Source organism: Kockiozyma suomiensis (genome assembly GCF_038497685.1).
Source record: "Kockiozyma suomiensis strain NRRL Y-17356 unplaced genomic scaffold V2V93scaffold_18, whole genome shotgun sequence".
NCBI lineage: Eukaryota > Fungi > Ascomycota > Lipomycetes > Lipomycetales > Lipomycetaceae > Kockiozyma > Kockiozyma suomiensis.
The window spans coordinates 215,972-237,241 of record NW_027117681.1 but is presented as its reverse complement, the minus strand read 5'-3'; the positions used below and the strand labels follow the sequence as shown (position 1 = coordinate 237,241).

Here is a 21,270-nt window from a genome sequence, read left to right as displayed (position 1 = left end):
TAAACCCTACTAAACCCTACTAAACCCTACTAAACCCTACTAAACCCTACTAAACCCTACTAAACCCTACTAAACCCTACTAAAACCCTACTAAATGGGCAGCGATAGATCTTTGTACGATAATTTCGCTTCATTTATATTCTAACTCAATCTGTATCTTCCCAGTACAGTAAAACGGTCAGGAATTTGCATAAAGCAAATTTTCATAAATTATTCTTCTGTAAATAATCACCATCGCATGCGCGGGGCCATGTTTTCCGCGCATCTGTAGAATATGCCGTTGAAGTTGAGCGCTCACATGATATAATGGTCCGAGATTGGTGCGCTGTCGATAAGACGATCAGTGGCTGCTAGCTTTAAATTACCCAACCCAAACATCTCACACCAGCTTTACGGGGCGCGAAATATTAGAGCACCTTTTGAAAACGAATATACGAATACAATATAATATGCCTTCTAACTTTGCTGCCTTTTTGGTTGGTGAAGGCGTTCACCCTTTATCAGTCGGTCCCGCACCTTACACAAGCCCCGGCCCGTCAGAGATTGTTGTCAAGAACGGGGCAGTCGCAGTCAACCCGATTGAGTATATACTCCAGGATCATCTTATGCCGTCCTTTCCGATGCACTATCCGATGATTCTTGGGCAAGACCTTGCAGGCGTTGTTGAAGAAATAGGCAGCAACGTGACGCAATTTAAAGTCGGCGACCGAGTCCTTGGTCACGCATTCGGCATGCTGCACAACAACAACGATCCAGAGAGTGCTTTCCAGCTATACACGGTCGTTGGTGAGGAAATGGCTGTCGCGATTCCGGACGAAATGAGCTTTGAGGCAGCTACGGTGTTGCCACTGTGTTTCTCGACCGCTGCCGCCGGCTTGTATCAAGACAACTTCCTGAATCTGCCGCCGCCTTCGCTGAACCCGACGCCCAGAAACCAGACTTTGCTGGTCTGGGGCGGCGCCTCGTGCGTGGGTAGCAACGCGATACAGCTTGCGGTTGCATCTGGATACGAAGTTGTGGCAACTGCTTCGGCGAAAAACTTTGACTACATTAAGCAGCTGGGCGCGACCCAGGTATACGACTACCACAGTGACTCTGTTGTCTCTGATATCATTGCTTGTTTGAAAGGGAAGGTCATCGCTGGCGCATTCAATGCTGTCAAGGACGGTTTTGATGGCTGCCTTGAGATTGTGCAAGCCTCTGAAGGCTCCAAGTTCATCTCCTCTGTGTTACCGGTTCCTGAAGTTCTTCCTGCCGGTATCAGTTCTGGGTGGATTCTTATGGAGCCTGCTAAATTCTCAAAGCTAGCTTACGTTGATTTTCTTACGCCAGCTATCAAGGAAGGAAAATATATTGTTGCACCCAAGCCTTTAATTGTCGGGAAAGGTCTCGAGGCTATTCAGAGTGGAATCGACAGGCAGAAACAGGGAATGTCGGCCGAGAAGGTTGTTATCTCTTTGTGAAAGATTACTGGAGGAGGCGTGTAAACAGTTGGAGTGGGTAGGGTAGAGAAACCCATTTACCATGCAGCTGTTGAATGCCGCTTATAATGGTTAATTCTGAATAAATTTTAAACACATCGTATCAAAAATAATCATAAATGTTTTATGTTTTTTAAGAGACGATAAGGATCGCGCGCTCGCGTATAAGGTGTCGAGCACTTCGCTTGCGAGTGGGATCACGTTCGCACCAAAGCTGCCGCACCACTTTAACCACACAAATGTAATATAATCCAGCGCGCTATGTAGGCCTAATCGTAAAAATTCTAAATACACCATCCATATGGATTTGTGTTGAGATATGTAACGAGTGATCAAATGTCGTTGTATAGATACGCGAGTACTTTGGCTTCAGAATGCAAATAGCGTGCGGTTATACACATAGAGGTAAGTCACCCATTCTTCTATCTCCCAGCACGGTAAAAGGACAGGAATGTAGGTGCATGCAGGCGTGAGATATTCACACCTGTGCTGTCAACATGACATTACTATCGACTTTAAAGCAAAATCTCCTCGATGACGTCCGCCTGCCATCTTCCAAGTGAGAGCAGCGAGCTGAATTCAGCACGGTTTAGTGTTCTCGCGCATCTATAAACTCTATAGGGTGGACACAAAACAGGAAAAGAAGTGGTGCGGACTCCGTACACGGCAAATACGAGCCCAGCGTGCTACTGTAGCTATGTGCTACTGTGCCCAGTTTAAGCACCTAAACCTAAATGAATAAAAAGCGGGGTTGGGCTTTGACCGAGATTGTCCCGAACCTTGTTTTCTGCAGCGAAATGCGGAGTAATTATTGCAATTCGACTACCCCGGCTGCCGCCGATAAGCAGCGTGAATTATATTAATTTCTCGCAGCCCTGGAAAAGCATTTCTTCTCTCTCACCTGCAATATGTCTGCGTTAGCTGCCATGACCGATAGCATCTCGGAGCCGACTATTGATCGGTCTGTAGTCGAAAGCAGCATTACGCTTCGACCGCTGGTATGATGAATAATTATTTGCTATAAATTTGCTGTTCTAGTAATCTCATGCGTTTGAATCTAGTCGACGGATAGCAATCTGATTATTACAACCCTGGTGGCGATGTTTGTTGTCGCAGCTCTCGGATATCTCACTCGTAACGCTCTATGGCCTAAAGGCAGCGCCAGCACCGGACCGGCCTCAAAGACTGCTACTATCTCTGCTGGATCAGACCGATGTATTGTTCAGAAACTTCAAGAGACTGAAAATGAGTGCGTTGTCTTTTATGGTTCTCAGACAGGAAACGCTCAAGACTACGCCGAGAAATTAGCGCGTGAGGCACACACAAAGTATGGATTGCGAGCTATGGTCGCCGACCTCGAAGAGTATGATTACGAGACGATTTGCAACTTTCCTGAAAATAAAATTGCTTTTTTTGTTATGTCTTCCTATGGTGAAGGAGAACCGACTGATAATGCCACCACCTTTTTCGACTTCATCACCAGCGAATCACCTGAATTCTCCGAAGACAAGGAGAACCCACTCGCTTCGCTTCACTATGGCGTTTTCGGTCTTGGAAATAGCACATACGAGCACTATAATGCTGTCATTCGTAAGGTTGACGAGGCTCTTTCTAGATTGGGTGCCACCCGATTGGGCCCACGTGGCGAAGGAGACGATGCTCCTGGTTCGATGGAAGAGGACTTTATGGCTTGGAAAGAGGAGATGTGGCCACTTGTATGCTCAGCTATGAATCTTCAAGTTCATGATGTCAAGTATGAGGCTTCGTTTACACTCACCAAGACAAATCCTGATCCTGATTGCTTATATCTGGGCGAGCACAGTTCTGATCAGCTTCGTCAAGTGCATTACACTTCGTATGGTGCTCACAATCCATACCTTGCTCCCGTGAAGGAGGCTCGTGAGCTCTTCAACTCTTCTACGCGTAACTGCATTCATTTAGAGATTGACATTAGTGGCACGAACCTGTCGTACCGAACGGGAGACCATTTGGCAGTGTTTCCAATGAATCCATCTGAAGAGGTAGATCGTTTTTTGCGGGTGTTCGGTCTCGCTGATCAACATGATGATGTCTTCGAACTTGAGCCAATTGATGAGACTGCAAAGGTTCCATTCCCTACCCCGACAACTTTTGAAGCCGCTGCTCGCTACTATATTGACATATGTGGACCAGTTTCTCGACAATTGATGTCCACTCTTGCTGAATTTAGTCCGGCAGAGAGCACTGTCAAGGCAGACCTTCTCAAGCTTGCCAATGATAAGGATTATTTTGCAGAGATTGTCAGCAGCAAGTACCTCAATTTGGGCCAGTTGATTGAGCAATTGACGTCGTCGCCCTTGTCTGTCCCTTTCACGGCTTTGGTTGAGGGCTTACGAACCTTACAGCCTAGATTCTATTCAATCTCGTCGTCGTCACTGGTTCAACGCAATGTAGTGTCTATCACGACAGTTGCCGATACAATTGATGTTTCAGACTCGCAAAAGTTTTATGGAGTGACTTCCAACTACTTGTATAGTGTTAAGCAGGCATTGAATGGTGAGCCGACGCGCAAGCAGCCTTCTTACACTGTCAGCGGACCTCGTGATAGATATGCATCTAAGGTGCCAGTCTATGTCCGTCAATCGAGTTTCAGACTGCCAACCAATCCAAAGACTCCGATCATCATGATTGGACCTGGTACTGGCGTAGCTCCTTTCCGTGGATTTATCCAGGAGAAGTCGGCGCAAGTCAAGGGTGGTGGTGAGACTGGAAAAATGCTTCTGTTTTACGGCTGTCGCACTTCAACTGAGGATTTCATTTATCAGGAAGAGTGGAAGGTGAGTTTGACGTTTTGATTTTTTGAGTTTTATAGAAAGTACTAATTTTTTTGCTCCAGGAACACCAATCCGTACTCAAGGATAACTTTGAGATCTGCACAGCCTTTTCTCGAGAAGGTGAGAAAAAGATTTACGTTCAGCATCGATTGGGTGAATATGCCAAACAGCTTCTGGCAATGATTGACGAAGGAGGATACTTGTATGTTTGTGGAGATGTTCGGATGGCGCGTGATGTGCAAGCCACACTGATCAGCATGATTGGTGCAACTGGAGAAGAAGTGATCAAAGAGCTCAGGAGATCGGGCCGGTTCCAGGAGGATGTTTGGTAAATAGTATATTTAATATAATGGCTATATCAGGTTTGATGAATGACTTATGATTGCGGTCGGGACAGCGATGAATAAACTGTGTAAACGTTGAATAAAGACTTTAATTACGTACATTATCAGCGAAAATTAGAGTGGAGCATTTGACAGATGTGAGATACTGATCTTTATAAGTATATTTGGCGATCGAGCGAAGAGTATTCCGCAAATACGACTCAAACCCTACAAAGGACAAAATTTGAGAATATAGAACTTATTGATAATTGGTTTGCACTTGTACAGAATACAGAGACAACTAAATGCGAGATCCTAGATGATCACTAGTATAACTTTGACAAAGACCAGCTTCGTTATTGGCCTGATCTTCACAGGAATGGTCAACACAACATCATCATAACATCAGACGGCTTTATGAGATCTAATTTACATGCTCTGAAAACCAGGAATGGGCAATTGTAATTCAAGATATAAATGTAGTCGGTTGGGCATCATCCTCGCAAGCCAACACCATATCGCAAATACGCACCGTGAGAACGAGTTCTCAGCTGACTGAGATAAAGCGATAACTAGAAATGGCTAAATTTCTAACGATGTTGACCTAGCGCAAATCAATCCCTTTGATTATTACGGGGCAGCTGTACGACGGCATGGTTGATAGCGCGAGATGACCGTTAAAGCCACCACTCGACCAAGTTCAATCTACTGCAAGCAGCATAATATTGGCATACTATATATGCCTCCAAATTCTTCTTGTCTTCTTCAGCAATTAGATACTGACCGCTTTGGACGATTTCATTGAGCGTAGGGCCAGCAGATTAAGGACCCAAAGCGTGTGCAAATCACAAACATCGATAAGCTTGAATTCCTCTGCACCTTTTGCATAGCTTACTTCATCTCTATTACTAGGGAAACCATACAAGGAGGTCTTAAAAGACCTGACCTCCTACTGCGTGGCCCGCATAGTGTATCTCAAAACCTGATGTTTAGCCGCAAACTCCAGCATCTCCGGCAATCCATATTGAGATCCACCAACTTAGAATCCCTAAAACACGCTAGAATGCATCTGAGGCTAGCTCGCAGCTCTTTGAGAATATCCAGACTCGGATCTCCACTCATGCAATTATGTGTCCAAATTCAAAGCTAGCTATTACAGAAAAATTTAGAAAGGAAGCAGCAACTAGCATTCCTCAGCTGGCTCTTCCAGAGGAAGAGGACTGCACTCCGCAAAGCTAAAGCAGGACCAACTCTGCGCAGAAGAGCAGAAACAGATTCGGATATTACTTGGTAGTACCATTACTATATAATTTACCTTAGATGCATTAATTAAAAAATGCGGATAAGCAGTTGATAAAGGAAGAGCGAAGGAGTAGTGGTCGGGGAGATTCGGCTCGTTCAAGGCTACACTCTCTAGCAGTTGGGGCGGGACAGGAAATATAGGGCAGACCGCCAAAATGCTACAGGATGATATGATAAATTTCATAAAATGTAATTATAGAGGACATTCAATCTTTTCGTAGTTTAATTACTGGTCCTGCATGTGTTATGTAGGGTGAGCGAGACTTACTTGCGCACGCGGTTTGCATATCATACGTTGAACTTCAATTTGACTTTGATATGCATCTCCGGGTAGATTTCGGCATGTTGCGATTCACATAAGTCGTTAAGGCAACGTGAATAGGGTTTGAGCCTAACACCCCATCGAGCATATTATTCGTCTGGCGGCGGTGCAAATACTAAACTCTGCAAGCCTAAACGGAAATAACTGAATTAACTGAAACGTAGGGTTTGAGTGAATTTGAACACACTTACCCTTTAAATCTCCCCGAAAATAGTCCCCAGTTCAGTCTTTACTTTGCGTTCACCGCAGTTCGTGGTCGAGGTAATAAGATTCGGTTCGGCAACTGCTCTAGCCGTAGCGTTAGAGAGCGAAATCAGAGAGGCAAAATTGAAGTGACTGCTTAACCAGTAAAGAGATCATCAATTAGCAATGGACGGCCGAATTTGCGGGTCCCTCAAGCAACTCCGAAAAAATTAACTGAAGCCCAATGGAATGTAAGTTTTAAGGTAGATCAACGGTATGCTATATAAGCACAAGCCCATCCCCACTGCGAGCCGCATAGCAGCCCAGCTAATATGTTTTACGTCATCATTCTCGTTGCACTGGCAGTCGCTGCCTTTGGCATTTCCAAGCTGTTGAGCATTGGAAAGCGTGACCCGCGACTTCGTCCAGGACCCCCGACTGTTCCTGTTCTTGGAAATGCGCACATGATTCCTACTACTGGCATCGGTTTGAAGTAGGTTATACCGTCTTTCGAATTTGATCTGATACTTACATCTTCAAAGATTCGAGAGTTGGGCTAAGCAGTATGGACCTATCTTCTCTCTTAAGGTTTTTAATGATACCTTTGTTGTCATCTCGGACCCTGTCATGGTAGGCAACATGCTCGACAAGCGCGGTGCCATATATTCTGACCGTCCCTACAACCGTGTTGCTATGAACATTACTGAAGGAAATCATTTCTCGTTTGAGCAACATGGTCCTTCCTGGAAAATGAAGCGCACAATCGCTGTTCGTTTCTTAAGCCCTCAGAAGCTTGACACACACCATTTTAGAATTCAGGAGGCAGAGTCGGTTATTTTCCTCAACAACCTTGCTGATGACCCAGAAAACATCTTTGACTACGCTCGTCTCTACCCTGTTTCAGTAGCTTGCGCTTTGCTTTATGGACATCGTGCAAAGGATTTGAATTCTTTCTGGTTCAAGGAGTTTTATCACATGATGGAAATGGTAAGAACTTTTGGTATCAATTCCTTTTTTTATGACGCTAATCCCTCATTTTGTAGTGGGGTGAAGTGCTTGAGCCTGGTGCTAACCCTCCTGTTGAGCAAATGCCATTTCTCTGGTACTTTCCTGGTAAATGGAAAAAGCGCATGCAGCTAACAAAAAAGACTCGACATGAGTTATGGACCAAGGCACGAGCGATTGTGGATGAACGTCGCGCCAGAGGTGATAAGCGCGATTGCTTAATTGACGAGAAGCTAGATGAATTTGATAAGCTTGGATGGGATAACTCGTGGAAACTTGGAGAGAATGCTTTCAATTATCTCATGGGTGAGATGGTTGAGGCTGGAGCCGACACTACAGCTAATCAAGTCCTTACTATTATTATGGCCCTAGCTAAAAACCCTGAGGTTCAGCGCAAGGCTCAGACAGAGCTTGACCGCGTTTGTGGCACAGATAGAGCCCCTCAGTTTTCTGATTTTGAGAACCTCCCTTACATCAACTGCATTATAAAGGAAGGATTGAGATGGCGTCCGACTGCTCGTACCGCTCTTCCCCACTGTGTGACTAAGGAAGATATTTACGACGATTACCTTATTCCCAAGAACAGTACTGTGTTTATGAGCGTATGGGCCATGCACCAGAACCCGAAGCTCTACGCCGAGCCAGAGAAGTTTAACCCTGATCGTTTCTTGAACCACCCCAAGCTTGCCAACGAATACGCCGCTTCTCCTGACTACGCTGGCCGAGATCATTTTGGCTACGGAGCCGGACGCCGTATTTGCCCGGGCTTGCATTTGGCAGAGCGTAACATGTGGCGCATCACTGCCAAGCTCTTATGGGCATTCAATGTACTTGAGCCGGTTGACCCTATGACTGGCGCTGTCATTCCCTTGAACGAGAACGCTTATACTTCGTGTATTCTTGTCAGCCCTCTGCCGTTCAAGGTTCGTGTTGTTCCCCGTAGCAATGCGCACCTTGCTACGGTGCGCAGAGACAAGGCTGAGGCTTTAAAAATCATGTCGCAGTGGGAATAAGGACCTTGAGCTAGCTCGTATGTGGTATTTCAGTATATGCGGCAAGCTTGCTTAGTAGTTGTTGTATGGCTCCTGTATTTGTGTCTCTACAATTTAAACTGTAGAGGCAGTATATTTTTTCTCATCACCTGCATTGTAAATTGAGATCTTGCCTGCCGCTCGCTCACTAGCAGACATGCCTAGCATGGTTCAGGGTTGGTCAGACGTAGACGTGGATCGTCCCGCATGGTCTGAGCGCGATATGCACGTGCGTGAGAGAAGTGGGCTTTATAAGAGATCTAAGCGAGACACTCGTTGTAGTTGAACCGAACTGGCTCCGAGAATGTAATGCCGATGTGGAACTGCCTGATTTCTGCCGTCTATAATAACTTTGACGATTACAAAGATTGACACAAGTGACAGAAGCATTTGCGGGGTAGAAAGTGGCTCAGGCAGACATAAGAATGATCGAATCTCTATTTTGTCGCCTAGTAGGTTAAAAGTATCTCGGCAATACTTTACACTGCTTTGATTATTCCCTGTTTATTATTCTTTCTGTCAGAACTAGATATAGTTTTCTTATTTGATACTTTCTAACCAGGAGACGCCTCGGCCAAAAAATGACAGAATCGAATGCACCGACTGACTTGCCCGTCGCAAATCTCGGACATCTCGAAACTGGCCGCATCTCGCACTTTCCCTCGCGTAAGCAGCATCTTACTAGAACCAACATCACTGTATGCATATAGACCTGTTAGCGGGTTTGCATGTTTAAGCTCTGACTCTTTCTGCAGGCCATCGTCGTTGCTGGTCTCGGTAGTTATGTATTTGGCTACGCAAACAATGCCACCTCGGGCTCTTTTGCCCAGAACACTTTTATTGCGAAATTCCTCTCTGGCGGCAACGCAAACTCAGTTACCGGCGGAATCATCGGAGGGTATATCTAGTTGTTGGTCTTGCACTTATCCGAAGTATTATTAACCTTTGCTGTACGACAAGCTTCCTCGGCGGAGGTTTTGTCGGTACCATCATCCAGGCGCCAATCTCGAACCGCTACGGTCGAAAGGCTGCTACCGGTACTGCTGCTGTCCTTATCATGATCTCAGCCGCCCTCAACGCTGGTTCCGTCAATATCGCCATGTTTACCGTTTTTCGCACTACAGCCGGTATTGGTGCAGGTATGCTCCTTGCCAACTGCCCGGTCTATATGTCTGAAATCTCGCCGCCTCATCTTCGTGGTATGCTTGTAGGAAATCATGCCATCTCCATCGTCTACGCCTACATCTTGTCATCGGTCTTTGCGCTAGCCTTCCACTTTGTTAAGCAGTCGTATCAATGGCGTCTACAGTTTGTCATGCTAACCTTTTTTGCCCTTTGTCTGGTTGTATCGCTCTTCTTCTTGCCCGAGTCTCCCCGCTGGCTGTGCGAACGCGAACGTTATGACGAGGCGTGGGCTATTCTCAAAAAACTTAATCGGACTCCGGCTGATCCAGAGGCGACTATAGCCGCAGGCGAAATGGCACAAATAAGAGCGCAGATTATTGAGGAGCGAACTCTCCCAACCGGATACATTTATATTTTGAAGACACCCCATCTGCGACATCGCGCTCTTTGCTCAGCATTGACATGGGTTATGGGCCAGTCAACTGGCATTTTGGTAATCTCCAATTTGACTCCTACCTTGTTTGCCGCCCTGGGTTACGGCACAGTCATGCAACTTGCGTTTGCAATTGTGTGGACTACGTGCGCGCTCATTGGATGCTTTGTAAATGCGTCCTTGATGGATCGCGTGGGACGTGTGCCACTTCTTGTTATTGGTGGATATCTGACCAGTATCACCCTGATTTGTGAAGCCGTTCTTCAGAAGTATTATCTTGATGGCTCTAACAAGGCTGGCACAAATGGGGCCGTTGCAATGTATTTTTTGTTTATCATATTTTACGGATGCACAATCGACTGCGCCGGTTATGTTTACATCTCTGAGATCTGGCCCACTCATTTGCGCAGTTATGGTGCAACCATTGGTCTCGGATCTTTCTTCCTCACCGCGATTTCTTTTACAAGTCCTGCAACTACCGCATTTGCCAGTATTGGTTGGAAATACTATTTCCCCATGGTTGCTGCTTGTATCGTATCCGCAACTGCTATTGCTTTTGTTTGCCCTGAGGTCGGTATTCTGTCGTTTTTCTCATTCACTCTGCTCAGCATTTGCTAATTTTAATTATAGACTGCCGGTCTGTCTTTGGAGGAAATCAATAAGAAGTTTGGTGACAAAGTGGCACTCGACTTTACAACTGCTGAGGCTATTGCCGAAGCAGTCATGAAGAGTGAGGATATGCACCTTGAAAGAGTGCCTGCTACTGCGGCTGATGCACCGGTAACTGAAGAGAAGTAAAATAAGTAAAGATACGTAAAGAGAAGAGATTAATAAGCGAAGACTAGTTTGCTCCACTTAAAAATTGCGATATTATGGCTTTATTAACGAAATCTCTATAAGCGTTTTTAAGAGTCCAAAGTATGTCATGGCAAGAGCAAGCCGATTTTCAAATAGTGTCTACCAGTATATCAAATATCGGGCTAGTAACCGCGATAGATAATATTTTGTAATGTATCCTTAGGATCAGTTTGAGTAAAGGCTTCAGTTAGATTCTTCAGCCCAGTATGAGCGCTATTCACTCAATCTGTCTGTAATCTACCTGCAACGCTGGAAAATTGATCAATCATAAGCACAAAACATTATTATATCATACAAAACTCAAAGAGAAATAAATTTATAGACGAGCTGTGTAACTGCTGGAAAGCTTCACGACGCTGTTGAAAAAGGAGCCATAATATATTAGAAACTCACTCAAGATCACGGAAATTAAGGAAAATTCAGGATACTCATAAAATAAGCCGCCACTGATTGTCTTTATTATATTCGGTGTGAAACATCGCCAGACTACTGCCGAGTAGACCTGTTGACACTATTATCAATATCTATATTTTTAGAGAAATGACCGTGATCAATATCGTAGAGAAGATGGGCCGGGGGTCATGTGCCAACGTGTCAACTGGAGTAAGAAGGTGGGGGCTTGCAAAGTTTAGACCGAAAGATTATGTGGAAGTGCTATATCGGCAACGATTTTTGCCGAAGACTGCCCCCACATCATCATCATCATCAGAAATCCCGAACCGCCATCGTAAAACACTCTTTCTACTGAGCGAATCCTCGCCGAGCCCGGAGACCTCGCTTACAAAAGATATTCACAGCCTCGGCTTGATATTGCTACTTACAGTTCACGCGATACTCGTCTAGAAGCATGCAAATATCACATTCCTGTGGGGCGTCTTCGTCTTATTTAAATGCATTATATTGAAAAAGATGATTTTAGTTACTATGCCAAGTTCTAAATGTACACTCTCAAAAACTCAGTCAAAGCCATCATCGCCATAGCCTGTCCGTACGGCATAGATGTAAGCTTAATATCCTTGTAAAACTGCAGATTGTCGCCCATCCCTGTTCCAAATGAGGTTTGCAAGAGTTCGCCTTCAGGACTAATATTGGCTATTACTCCTGCAATTGCTTTCGTGGCCACTGGCAGGTACTTTTCCGCCGATATATATCGTTTGCGAACAGCCTTAAGAATGCCATAGGCAAACCCGGCCGTGGCACTAGCTTCTAGATATGCTGTCTCGTCATCTAAAAGCGTATGCCACAGACCAGTCTTTTGATCCTGTGTAGCTGCAAGAGTAGAGACTTGAGCTTCGAGGGTCTCAGTCAGAAATACGCGCAAAAAATCACCCTCTGGAAGATCAACTAGCTCGATGAATTCGGGAATCACGATCGTAATCCATGAATTGCCACGGGCCCATCGAGCATTTGCAAAATTATGACCACCTTCTTCAAATGTCCAGCCGTGGAAAAAGAGTCCAGTCTGGCGGTCAAAGAGATATTTGATGTGTGTCAAAAATTGGCGCTTGGCTTCATTGACATACTCTGGTCGGTTCAGCACAAGACCAATCTTTGCCAATGGCATCACTGACATCATCAGCGTGTCGTCCCACAGCTGATTGTGGTTCGTGGTGAGATAGGTAACATGCTGGATTCCGCCGTAGGGTGTGCGTTCGAGACCATACATCGCCCACTCGGCCCATGCATCAAGATAACTCAGATAAGTGGGATCGGTAGTGGCCGCATTTTCGTACAGATAAGCCAGTGTGAGAAATGGGGCAAAGGTGTTTACGTTTTTCGTCGTTGTACCCTCCGCGAATCGGCAAGTGAACCAGTCGACGATAGTCGCCAGCACATCGCGGTCGGCCGTGAGAGAGTAGTAATGCCACATGCCGTATAGACCAATACCGTGGGTCCATTCCCAATCTTGCCAGCCCTTGGTATCAATTACTCGACCATCAGGAATTGTCATGAGAAATTCGCCCGTTGTGTCTTTGATCTCGACGAGATTCTTGATCAGCAGCTTGATGCTGTCGTGCACCGTCGCCGAGGAAATACCGTTGACTGTCGAAGGCATGCTTATGCAAGAGCTGTTGTGTTCAATTAGACACGATTATATAGCTACTTGGACCAGATTTGCGGATTAATAGTGAGAATGCGGGGCTTGGCTCCTCGGGAAGGGGGAATTTTCACGTCATTATCAACGCAGCTCTGAAAGACCCCCATCTGACTCGCAGAGCAGAGGATGCGCTGCGGCTGCTATGGTAAACACCTAACCCTTGATATCTCGGTCATCGGCCAAAGAGCTACGCCGAGCATTGTCGAGACCAGCCGTAGCGCGGGGAGATGCCCGCTCAGGGGTTCGAAGATCGCGGGGTCAAAGTTAGTGGAGAGCGCCCCGCAAAAAAACGACAGCGACAATCTTGGATCATTGCTGCAGCGAGCAGCAGGACCGCTGGCCTCGTCTGCATTGACAGGATTTCTAGAAATACTTCGGTCCCTGCTCGTCGTCCTCTCTCTCTCCCATCTTCTTTCTTCTCACCCGGAAATGGCTAACACACAAAGCACCAAATTGGAGTTGGATCTCGAGCACCAGAAGCCAAACGTCGCTCACATTGACGAATTTGATCATGTTGACGCAAAAAGAGTCGACAAAGAAATTCTCCAGTATGCTGCTGAACAGGCTGTCGTTATCGATGAGCAGACAAACACGCGCCTCAAGCGTAAAATCGATCGACGCGTCCTTCCAGTAATGGTTATCACCTACTTCCTTCAGGCGCTTGACAAGGGTACCCTATCGTTTGCTTCAATTATGGGCATCAAGGAAGAAACAGGACTTGTCGGACAAGACTACCAGTGGCTGACAACATGTACCTATCTTGCTGTACTCATCTGGGAGTTTCCTACCAATTGGATCGTGCAACGAGTGCCAATCGGAAAATACTTATCCTTTAACATTATCGCTTGGTCTATTTCTCTTGCCGCTCATGCTGCGTGCAAAAACTTCACCCATCTTGTTGTTGTTCGTACTTTACTAGGTATTTTCGAGTGTTCATGTCAGCCCATTTTTGTCGTTCTTTCCTCAATGTGGTACCGGCGTGAGGAGCAGGCTGCTACCGTTGCCTTTTGGTATATGATGAATGGCGGGCAGCAAATTGTCGGCGGAATTCTTGCGTACTGCTTTACTCTTATCCAGCATGCCCGTATTTATAATTGGCAGATTCTCTTCTTGACTTATGGCTGCTTGTCCGTCGTTTGGGGCGCATTTGTTGGGTACTATATGCCAGACTCGCCTATGCGTGCAAAATGTTTCTCAGAAGAGGACAAAACGCTTATGGTCGAGCGCGTTCGCTCAAATCAGACTGGCTTGCAAAACAGGCACTTCCGTCGTGAGCAGCTTTTCGAGGCCTTGCGCGATCCTCAGTGCTGGGCTTATCCGTTTATTCAGTTCTTCACCGCCCTGCCTACCTCTGGCCTCGGTGCTTTTGCAAACATTATCATCTCCTCTTTTGGGTTTTCGATTCTACATACTCAACTGCTTGCTATGGTCTTGGGCGCCTACCTTATTGTCATCCTTCTTGGCTCGGCATACCTGTCCAGAAAGCTTCAGCAAAACATCTATCTTATGATTGGCTTTGTTATACCTTCTATCATCGGTACCGTTGTTCTCATGACCGTCGTCAACGACAATACCGTGACACGCCGCGCTGCTTTACTCTTCTGCTACTATCTCACACTCTCATTCTGGGCATCATCTACTCTCGGTCTCTCAATGCTTTCCCGCAATGTTGCGGGCCAAACCAAGAAGACTTGTGCCATCGCTATGAATTTTGTCGGATGGGCTGTAGGCAACACAGTTGGACCGCAGGTTTTCCGGACAACTGATGCTCCTCGATATATAATTGCCTTTGCAGTACATATGGGTTGCTATGGTCTGTTGATCATCATGTTGGTCTTTCTGCGTATCTGGCTCAAGCGCCAAAACACGATCAAGGACCAGAAGTTCCTCGACGGCGATGCTATCCCAGATATTGATCTGACCCATGCCTTTGAGGATCTTACAGATATGGAAAATCCAAATTTCCGCTATCAATTTTAAATTTTCTTTTGAATGTTATCCATTTTGTGATTTATATGTCTTGTGGACTTTGGGAAATGGTGTTGGAAAAGGTGAATTATCACACTGAGCTACTATTGTTTATCTCGTTGCTTTCTGTTTTTATTTTTAATACAGATTTATATAAATTTTCCATAGTCGTAATTTGTCCTTGAATATCGGAGTTTTAGAGAAATCATTGTTCCCAGATCTACAGCGTATTCTATTGTATGTCAGAAACCGTATTTTTTTTTCAGTCGATTATATTATTTGATCCACATCCCTATTCTCCTTCTCAATCTAAGCAACATTTCATTTAGTCTTTTTGAAAACCTGATTAATATGTGGTCACAGAAGATAAGAATGCGTGAAAATGATCATCAATTGAATCAATTAGAAGCTCGCGTGCACCTAAACTCAGAGTTAAACATCCATTATTTGTCTCGGGCGCTTTTTCCTCGACCCGAAAACAATCCCTAAATCTTTGCTCCATCTCTACATCTCCATACATTTTGTGTTAATAATTCACTATATCAAAATTTTTTTTCTTTTTAAACATACTTGATAGAATTCAAACTTTCTTTAAAACTAGCTGGCGTAAATCTGTAATCTGTCAATAACATGGGGTAATGCTCAATCATGTGACAAACAGAATCAGCTCATACTTGGCGTCGATATATACTTTTTCTTCCAGATCCAAAGCAACTAGATGCCTAATGATTTGCAGACCAGTAGCTTCATTTTCTGCCTGCATCTGGATAAAAAAATTATGTTTGCATTGCAATTATAGTTATTATTCAGACAGATAATGACCTAGTAGACCAACCAAAGCTATGACTATATTATCTACCCTGAAAAAGTTTCTTCTCCTTCACTGCTACCGTCTTTATCCTTCGTTTCATCTGATTCATGATGCAGTTGATGACCCAAAATATCTGTAAGATGCGCTGGTATGTGAGGCGGATGGATCGTAATCTTGTGAACGTGCTTTGCGTTTTTCGGAACTCTAAACAACCAGTAGGAAACAAAAGCAGCGCAAATATTAAAAATAATATAAGCCCACATAATTCCAAAGTTACGCCATCTCAGACCATACGACGAGTGTACACTAGTCAGGTACACATTTGTATATTTCACTGAGCAGAACGTGCAAGAGTCAAGCGAAGAAGGATCGGTAAGATATCCTCCAGCTACAGACATGTAACCAGACATGTAATCACCACAAGTCATGTTGAACTGACTGGGAAAGTGCAAGTATTCGACATCCGAGCAAGTCACTTCATTATTTGCCACACCAACCGAAAGCATCGCATCAACCAAATATGAATACGGCGACACGCGATACATAAAAATCCAAAATCCGGGCATGGTATCAGGCGACACGAGAACTCCACAAAACATCAATGACATTGCTAAGCAGAAAGAAGCAAGGTGAGCTGCAGTCGAAGTAATCTCGATACCAGCAATCATCATATGAGCAAACGTTGAAGCAAACACCATAAACTCTTCTACTAGCAGTAGCATTAGAATTCCTCTTTCGCCCACTTCATGATTAGGTTTTGCGTTTTGATAGAATCCAATCGGGTAATACCAGACTAAAAACGCGAAGAGGCCACACAGTAATTGCCACGGGATTTCGGCAATAATATTAGCAGCCATAAATGTTTGCCACGAATATGTTCTAGACGGTCGCTCGCGCGTCTCATAAAGTGATCTTTGGGTAACAAAGTTGGGCATCAGTTGCGATGAGATATTGCCAAAGATAGTGTAAAGCATAAAAACGGCAAACATTTGATTCTGCAATCCTTGCAAGCTCCTATCAGACTTATAAAATGAAAAGCCAACCAGAAACCCCGAAAAAAAGCACAAAAAGAGTTTTGACCAAATGTATGTCGGCGTACGATAGAACTGCTGCGATACGCGCACAATCACTTCTTTAAACTGAACCATACCGGATACAGCAAATTCCTCATGCGCGTGAATGTCTTCTTTGACGGCAAGCTTTGAAAGATCATTGCGCATCTGATCTAGCTCTCTATGAACTGCAGCACGCTCAGGACTATCGAACCACACTTGTGCCCAGTCTTTAATCATAACACTTCCAGGGGCAGCGCCGACAACGTCAAGAATCCATTCAGCTGGATTGGCATCTTCTGCACATAACTGCGACCCATTCTTCTCAAAGTAGTCAATCAATGTTCGAGATTTGGCACCAATTTCCCCAAAGTATACAGGACGGCCTCCCGGAACTAAAAATAGCAAACGATCAAATTCCTGAAACAATACAGCAGAAGGCTGATGAATTGTACATAAAATTGCCTGTCCGTGATTGGTCAGCTTTCGCAGTAGCATCAGAATTGACCAAGCGGTTTGTGAGTCAAGACCGGATGTGGGCTCATCAAGAAAAAGTAGAAGCTGCGGTTTGGCGGCAAGTTCAACACCAATTGTAAGACGTTTACGCTGTTCAACATTCAGGCCGTCTCCAGGAACGCCAACTACTGCATCAGCATATGCCTGCATATCCAAAATCTTGATGACCTCATCCACGTATGCTACCTTCTCAGCCATAGGAACAGATGACGGTTGACGAAGAACTGCTGAGAATCTCAGCGCCTCTCTGACTGTTGAGGTTTGAAGATGAAGATCTTGCTGCTGAACATAGCCCGTCTTGCGCTGAAACGAATTGTCGCGTTGATGACCATTAACTAGCATGTCGCCTGTCACCACTCCAAACGTGACGCGGGACGCTAGGACATCAAGAAGCGTAGTCTTGCCGGCCCCGGAGGCACCCTGACAAATACATATTAGTGGCGTCTTGAAATAATTGCAAGAGTATTTACCATCAATGCAGTCAATGTTCCAGGCTTGACAAAGCCATCCACATTAGTTAGTAGTCGCTTGATTGACTTGTCTTTAAGGGGGATATCGTAGCAGACATTTTTCCAAAAGAAGACATCGGTTTGCTCTTGCAAATTGATATCATCGGAGTTACTGGCCGTTCCGTCATCCTCTTCCTGAATTTTTTCGTGCCTGGTGGCGCTTTCAATATCTTGAGAAGCAGTAGTAGCTGTTGAGTGGCTCCAATTCCATTGATGTCGTCTCTTCTTAAAATGACTGCGTTGGAATACGAGAACCTCACCTTTTGTTCGAGCGCTTTGAATGAACTCTGTACATAAAAGATATGTTCCACTGAAGAAAACAAAAAAAGCGCACATAATACCATAGTTTCTATTTAAGAGAAGTCAAGTTAGCAAAACGGGCAAATGAAAGAGACAGTTAAGAATCTGAGACATACCTCCAAAGATGGGAGGGCATGTATCTGAAGCTAGCCTCAATATACAGATTTCCTTGAACGTAGTCTTCACCCACAACTGCTCCGGTCGACGAGCAAGTCCTATCAGATGTCGGCACAAGATCATAAATCCCCCCTCGAGGGACCATACTTGAGCATGCATAGTCGCGATATCGAAATTCATTGATCAGCAGCGACTCAAAGACGTACGCGACTGGATCAAGATAATTGATCCAGCGAAACCAGCCGTGCATGTAACGAGTAGGAATAGTAAATCCAGAATATAGCATGAGAAGAAGCATCATTACACCAGCTGGGGCCATTGCTTGCGATATGGACTTTGAAACTGAGGCAATGGTACGAAAGATTGAAGACATTGTTAGTGTGCAAGTGAATGAATATAAAAGAAAAATAAAGAACGCCCCAGCTTCGCGACGCAAATTGGTCATAAAGTAGAGTGTTATGTTGAATGCAATGCTAGTGATAATCTTAACTGGAAGATCGCAAATCATGTTTGCTATAGCTTCCGCTGACGGATGATAAAATGCATAGCGGGAGTGTTTCTCAACGATGGGTCGTTGACTATAAAGTTGTATGATCTCAATGATACAGGTAAATGCCGACACCAATACTGCAAAAAATAAAAGAGCTCCACGATAGTAAAAGGAGCCGCTAGTTTGGGGTAAGTTGTAAAACACCGAAGAAATAATGAGTGAAAGGGCGAAATTAGATAGAACATTGACGACTGAGGTACTGATATCATTTCTGACCCTTTGAAATCCGCGGGTAACGCAAAGGCGAATCTGCATACCATAAGAAATGGTGTATGGAGAACGCGCAGAAATATGATCTGCTTGAGCCGCTTTATGAGAGACTTCGAATTCTTTTAGTGACGGTCCCAGTGGCGGATACTTGATATTGTAGTTTTCAATATCTTGTAGTAACTGCGCTCGAACTTGACTTTCTTTCCAGCGAGCAGCAAATTCCTCGGCAGTCCGAGGAACTTTGTCCTTAAATTCAGGCTTGACAAGTCGCTCAGCAGGATTTGTAAGAGAGGTAAGGAAATCTCCAGTTGTCTGACGAGGCCGGAGCATAAATCCCATGTCCTCGAAGAATTGACGAGCAAATTTAGTTGATCCAAAGTAAATCATACGGCCTTCGTAAAGCACAACTACTTTGTCGAATGCGTCATATGCGTCTTGCGATGCTTGATAGAGAGAAACTAAAGATGTGGTCTTTGTCGTCCTTGCAAACATTTTGAGGTTTTGAATAAAAGACATGGCTGTGGCAGCATCTAATCCTCTGGTTGAATTATCCCAGCATTGAATAGGAGCGCCTCCAAGCATTGCCTCTGCAATTGAGACGCGCTTTCTCTCACCACCAGAAACGCCTCGAATATATTCGTCACCAACTTTGACGTCAACAGTCTTAGTGAGTCCAAGCATTGATATAACAACGTCACGCATAGTTTTGGCATAAACAGCTCTAGAAACTCCCGCAATTCTGTTTTTGGGAGTTCGCGCTAGTGCTGCAAAAAGAAGAGTTTGGCCGACAGTCAAATGAGGAAAATGAGTATCTACCTCTGCATTGTATAGAATCTCACCACGAAATTGCGAATGCATAAGTTCTTTTGACACACCTAGTAGGAATTTTGTAAGCATTAAAGCTAGCTAGTTTTTCTAGGAGAATAATTCAGCTCACCCTGATAATTCAACGACGTGTTGGCCCCATACTTGAACCCATGCGTATCAACCGCAATTGACTTGAGAAGAGTCGTGCATCCGCTAATCTGCCGTCAGAAATCTGCATTGAACTCAAAAACAAAAAAAAACTAGGATCTATCATACGATCCAGGGCGACCAAGCACCATTAACATTTCGCCCGGTAGGAGCAGACCATCAAAATCAGTCAGTATATCGACCCGTGATTCCTTGCGGCGAGTAACAAGAGCAAGAGCACGATCAATAACATAATGAAATGAGTTCAGTACATTCTTTTGATAGTCGGTGGCAGTGCCGTATCCGTAAGCCGACAAATCCTTGAAGGATACACCAGCTGTTCTGATTGGATATGTCTGGGGGTCTCGCTTTTTGATGTCCAGTAGAGTTTTGACAAAGAAGGAAGCTGAAAAGTGGTCTCCCAGAGGATCTAGCCTAGGATCAGTTGATCCGTCAAGAAACGGGTTAAGAGGTGTTTCGAGATCATTGTTGCGAGCACTATTAGATGAGTAGGATGAGAGGTTGGAAACTTGACGCGCAAGTTGCAAAACTTGTGCCTCTATCTCGGCATTATCGTTAAACGCGGTGGCCGAGTCTGCGAAATCCTCGACGTTGTCATCTGCAATTGGAGCTGAAGATGCTAAAGATACAGAGGAGGCGTCTGCAGTCATTATTATTGTAGATAAATGCTAGTCCACTAGCAGTCGAGTTTGATCCGCCTATATAAATGCGAATATTGTGGCTACGGATTGACAGGATTACGGAGGCGGTAGGGCGAGGCCTAAATAAAGGATCTTCGGCCGGAGAGTTTATTGATGCCGAGATCAAAACTCCGAGACTGAACATAGATGGCTGCTGCATAGTACTCTATTTCCGACCTTATCAAAGAAAAGACAGGGCGAGAATACATCATCAATGGTGCTATTTATCAGGTGAGCGGCGTATGTCTCGCAAACCCTAACTACGCCGCTACCGCTAATTTACCTTTTTGGTTTGCGAACAGGCAACCCTTTCAAGCCGCACAAGAACATTTTTTGAAATGACTGCTCGTGAGTAATGCTATGAAATCATATTTTAAATGTAAAAATATAAATAGGAAAGCGCCGTAAGTATTTTATTCAACAAAGCACTTGATCAGCACTTTGAGAGCTAAATAACAACGGTTTCTGGCATGAGAAGCAAACGGTCTGAAATGATTAAAAAGTCCAAAACCTCGAGCTTGACCTAGCTAGGCCCGGAAATTTATGCATTCGGGACTCTAAAACTCAAAACAAGCAGAAAAGAAGCTGGCACCCTTATCAATTAAGCT

The 21,270-nt window shown here is 44.7% G+C and overlaps 7 protein-coding genes across 7 annotated transcripts; 5 read left to right on the top strand and 2 right to left on the bottom strand.

Moving 5' to 3' along the window:
- The first annotated feature begins 320 nt into the window (after window positions 1-320).
- On the top strand, window positions 321-1,591 carry V2V93DRAFT_376224 (chaperonin 10-like protein). Its single transcript, XM_066911686.1, has one exon. It carries the CDS (start codon window positions 450-452, stop codon window positions 1,461-1,463), a length of 1,014 nt encoding a protein of 337 aa, XP_066763287.1. The 5' UTR covers window positions 321-449; the 3' UTR covers window positions 1,464-1,591.
- A 990-nt stretch (window positions 1,592-2,581) lies between these two features.
- On the top strand, window positions 2,582-4,626 carry V2V93DRAFT_329192 (NADPH--cytochrome P450 reductase; the record flags this gene model as incomplete). The annotated part of the gene is made up of 2 exons (XM_066907618.1): window positions 2,582-4,297; window positions 4,357-4,626. 2 exons carry the CDS (start codon window positions 2,582-2,584, stop codon window positions 4,624-4,626), a joined length of 1,986 nt encoding a protein of 661 aa, XP_066763286.1.
- Window positions 4,627-6,964: 2,338 nt separating this feature from the next.
- V2V93DRAFT_329164 (cytochrome P450) lies at window positions 6,965-8,442 on the top strand (the record flags this gene model as incomplete). The annotated part of the gene is made up of 2 exons (XM_066907616.1): window positions 6,965-7,411; window positions 7,468-8,442. Coding segments are annotated over 2 exons (1,422 nt in total), but the record flags the coding sequence as incomplete, so codon positions are not given.
- Window positions 8,443-8,742: 300 nt separating this feature from the next.
- Window positions 8,743-11,116, top strand: V2V93DRAFT_103999 (uncharacterized protein). Its single transcript, XM_066906728.1, has 5 exons — window positions 8,743-9,158; window positions 9,216-9,358; window positions 9,421-9,599; window positions 9,672-10,588; window positions 10,649-11,116. Exons 1-5 carry the CDS (start codon window positions 9,042-9,044, stop codon window positions 10,814-10,816), a joined length of 1,524 nt encoding a protein of 507 aa, XP_066763284.1. The 5' UTR covers window positions 8,743-9,041; the 3' UTR covers window positions 10,817-11,116.
- A 636-nt stretch (window positions 11,117-11,752) lies between these two features.
- V2V93DRAFT_376216 (glycosyl hydrolase) lies at window positions 11,753-13,181 on the bottom strand. The gene has a single exon (XM_066911685.1). It carries the CDS (start codon window positions 12,930-12,932, stop codon window positions 11,811-11,813), a length of 1,122 nt encoding a protein of 373 aa, XP_066763283.1. The 5' UTR covers window positions 12,933-13,181; the 3' UTR covers window positions 11,753-11,810.
- Window positions 13,182-13,223: 42 nt separating this feature from the next.
- V2V93DRAFT_376215 (major facilitator superfamily domain-containing protein) lies at window positions 13,224-15,104 on the top strand. The gene has a single exon (XM_066911684.1). The coding sequence runs from the start codon at window positions 13,404-13,406 to the stop codon at window positions 14,952-14,954; it is 1,551 nt and encodes a 516-aa protein (XP_066763282.1). The 5' UTR covers window positions 13,224-13,403; the 3' UTR covers window positions 14,955-15,104.
- A 693-nt stretch (window positions 15,105-15,797) lies between these two features.
- On the bottom strand, window positions 15,798-20,632 carry V2V93DRAFT_382884 (ABC-2 type transporter-domain-containing protein; the record flags this gene model as incomplete). Its single annotated transcript, XM_066912172.1, has 5 exons — window positions 15,798-17,741; window positions 17,792-18,179; window positions 18,247-19,882; window positions 19,945-20,027; window positions 20,091-20,632. 5 exons carry the CDS (start codon window positions 20,630-20,632, stop codon window positions 15,798-15,800), a joined length of 4,593 nt encoding a protein of 1,530 aa, XP_066763281.1.
- Between the last annotated feature and the right edge of the window lie 638 nt (window positions 20,633-21,270).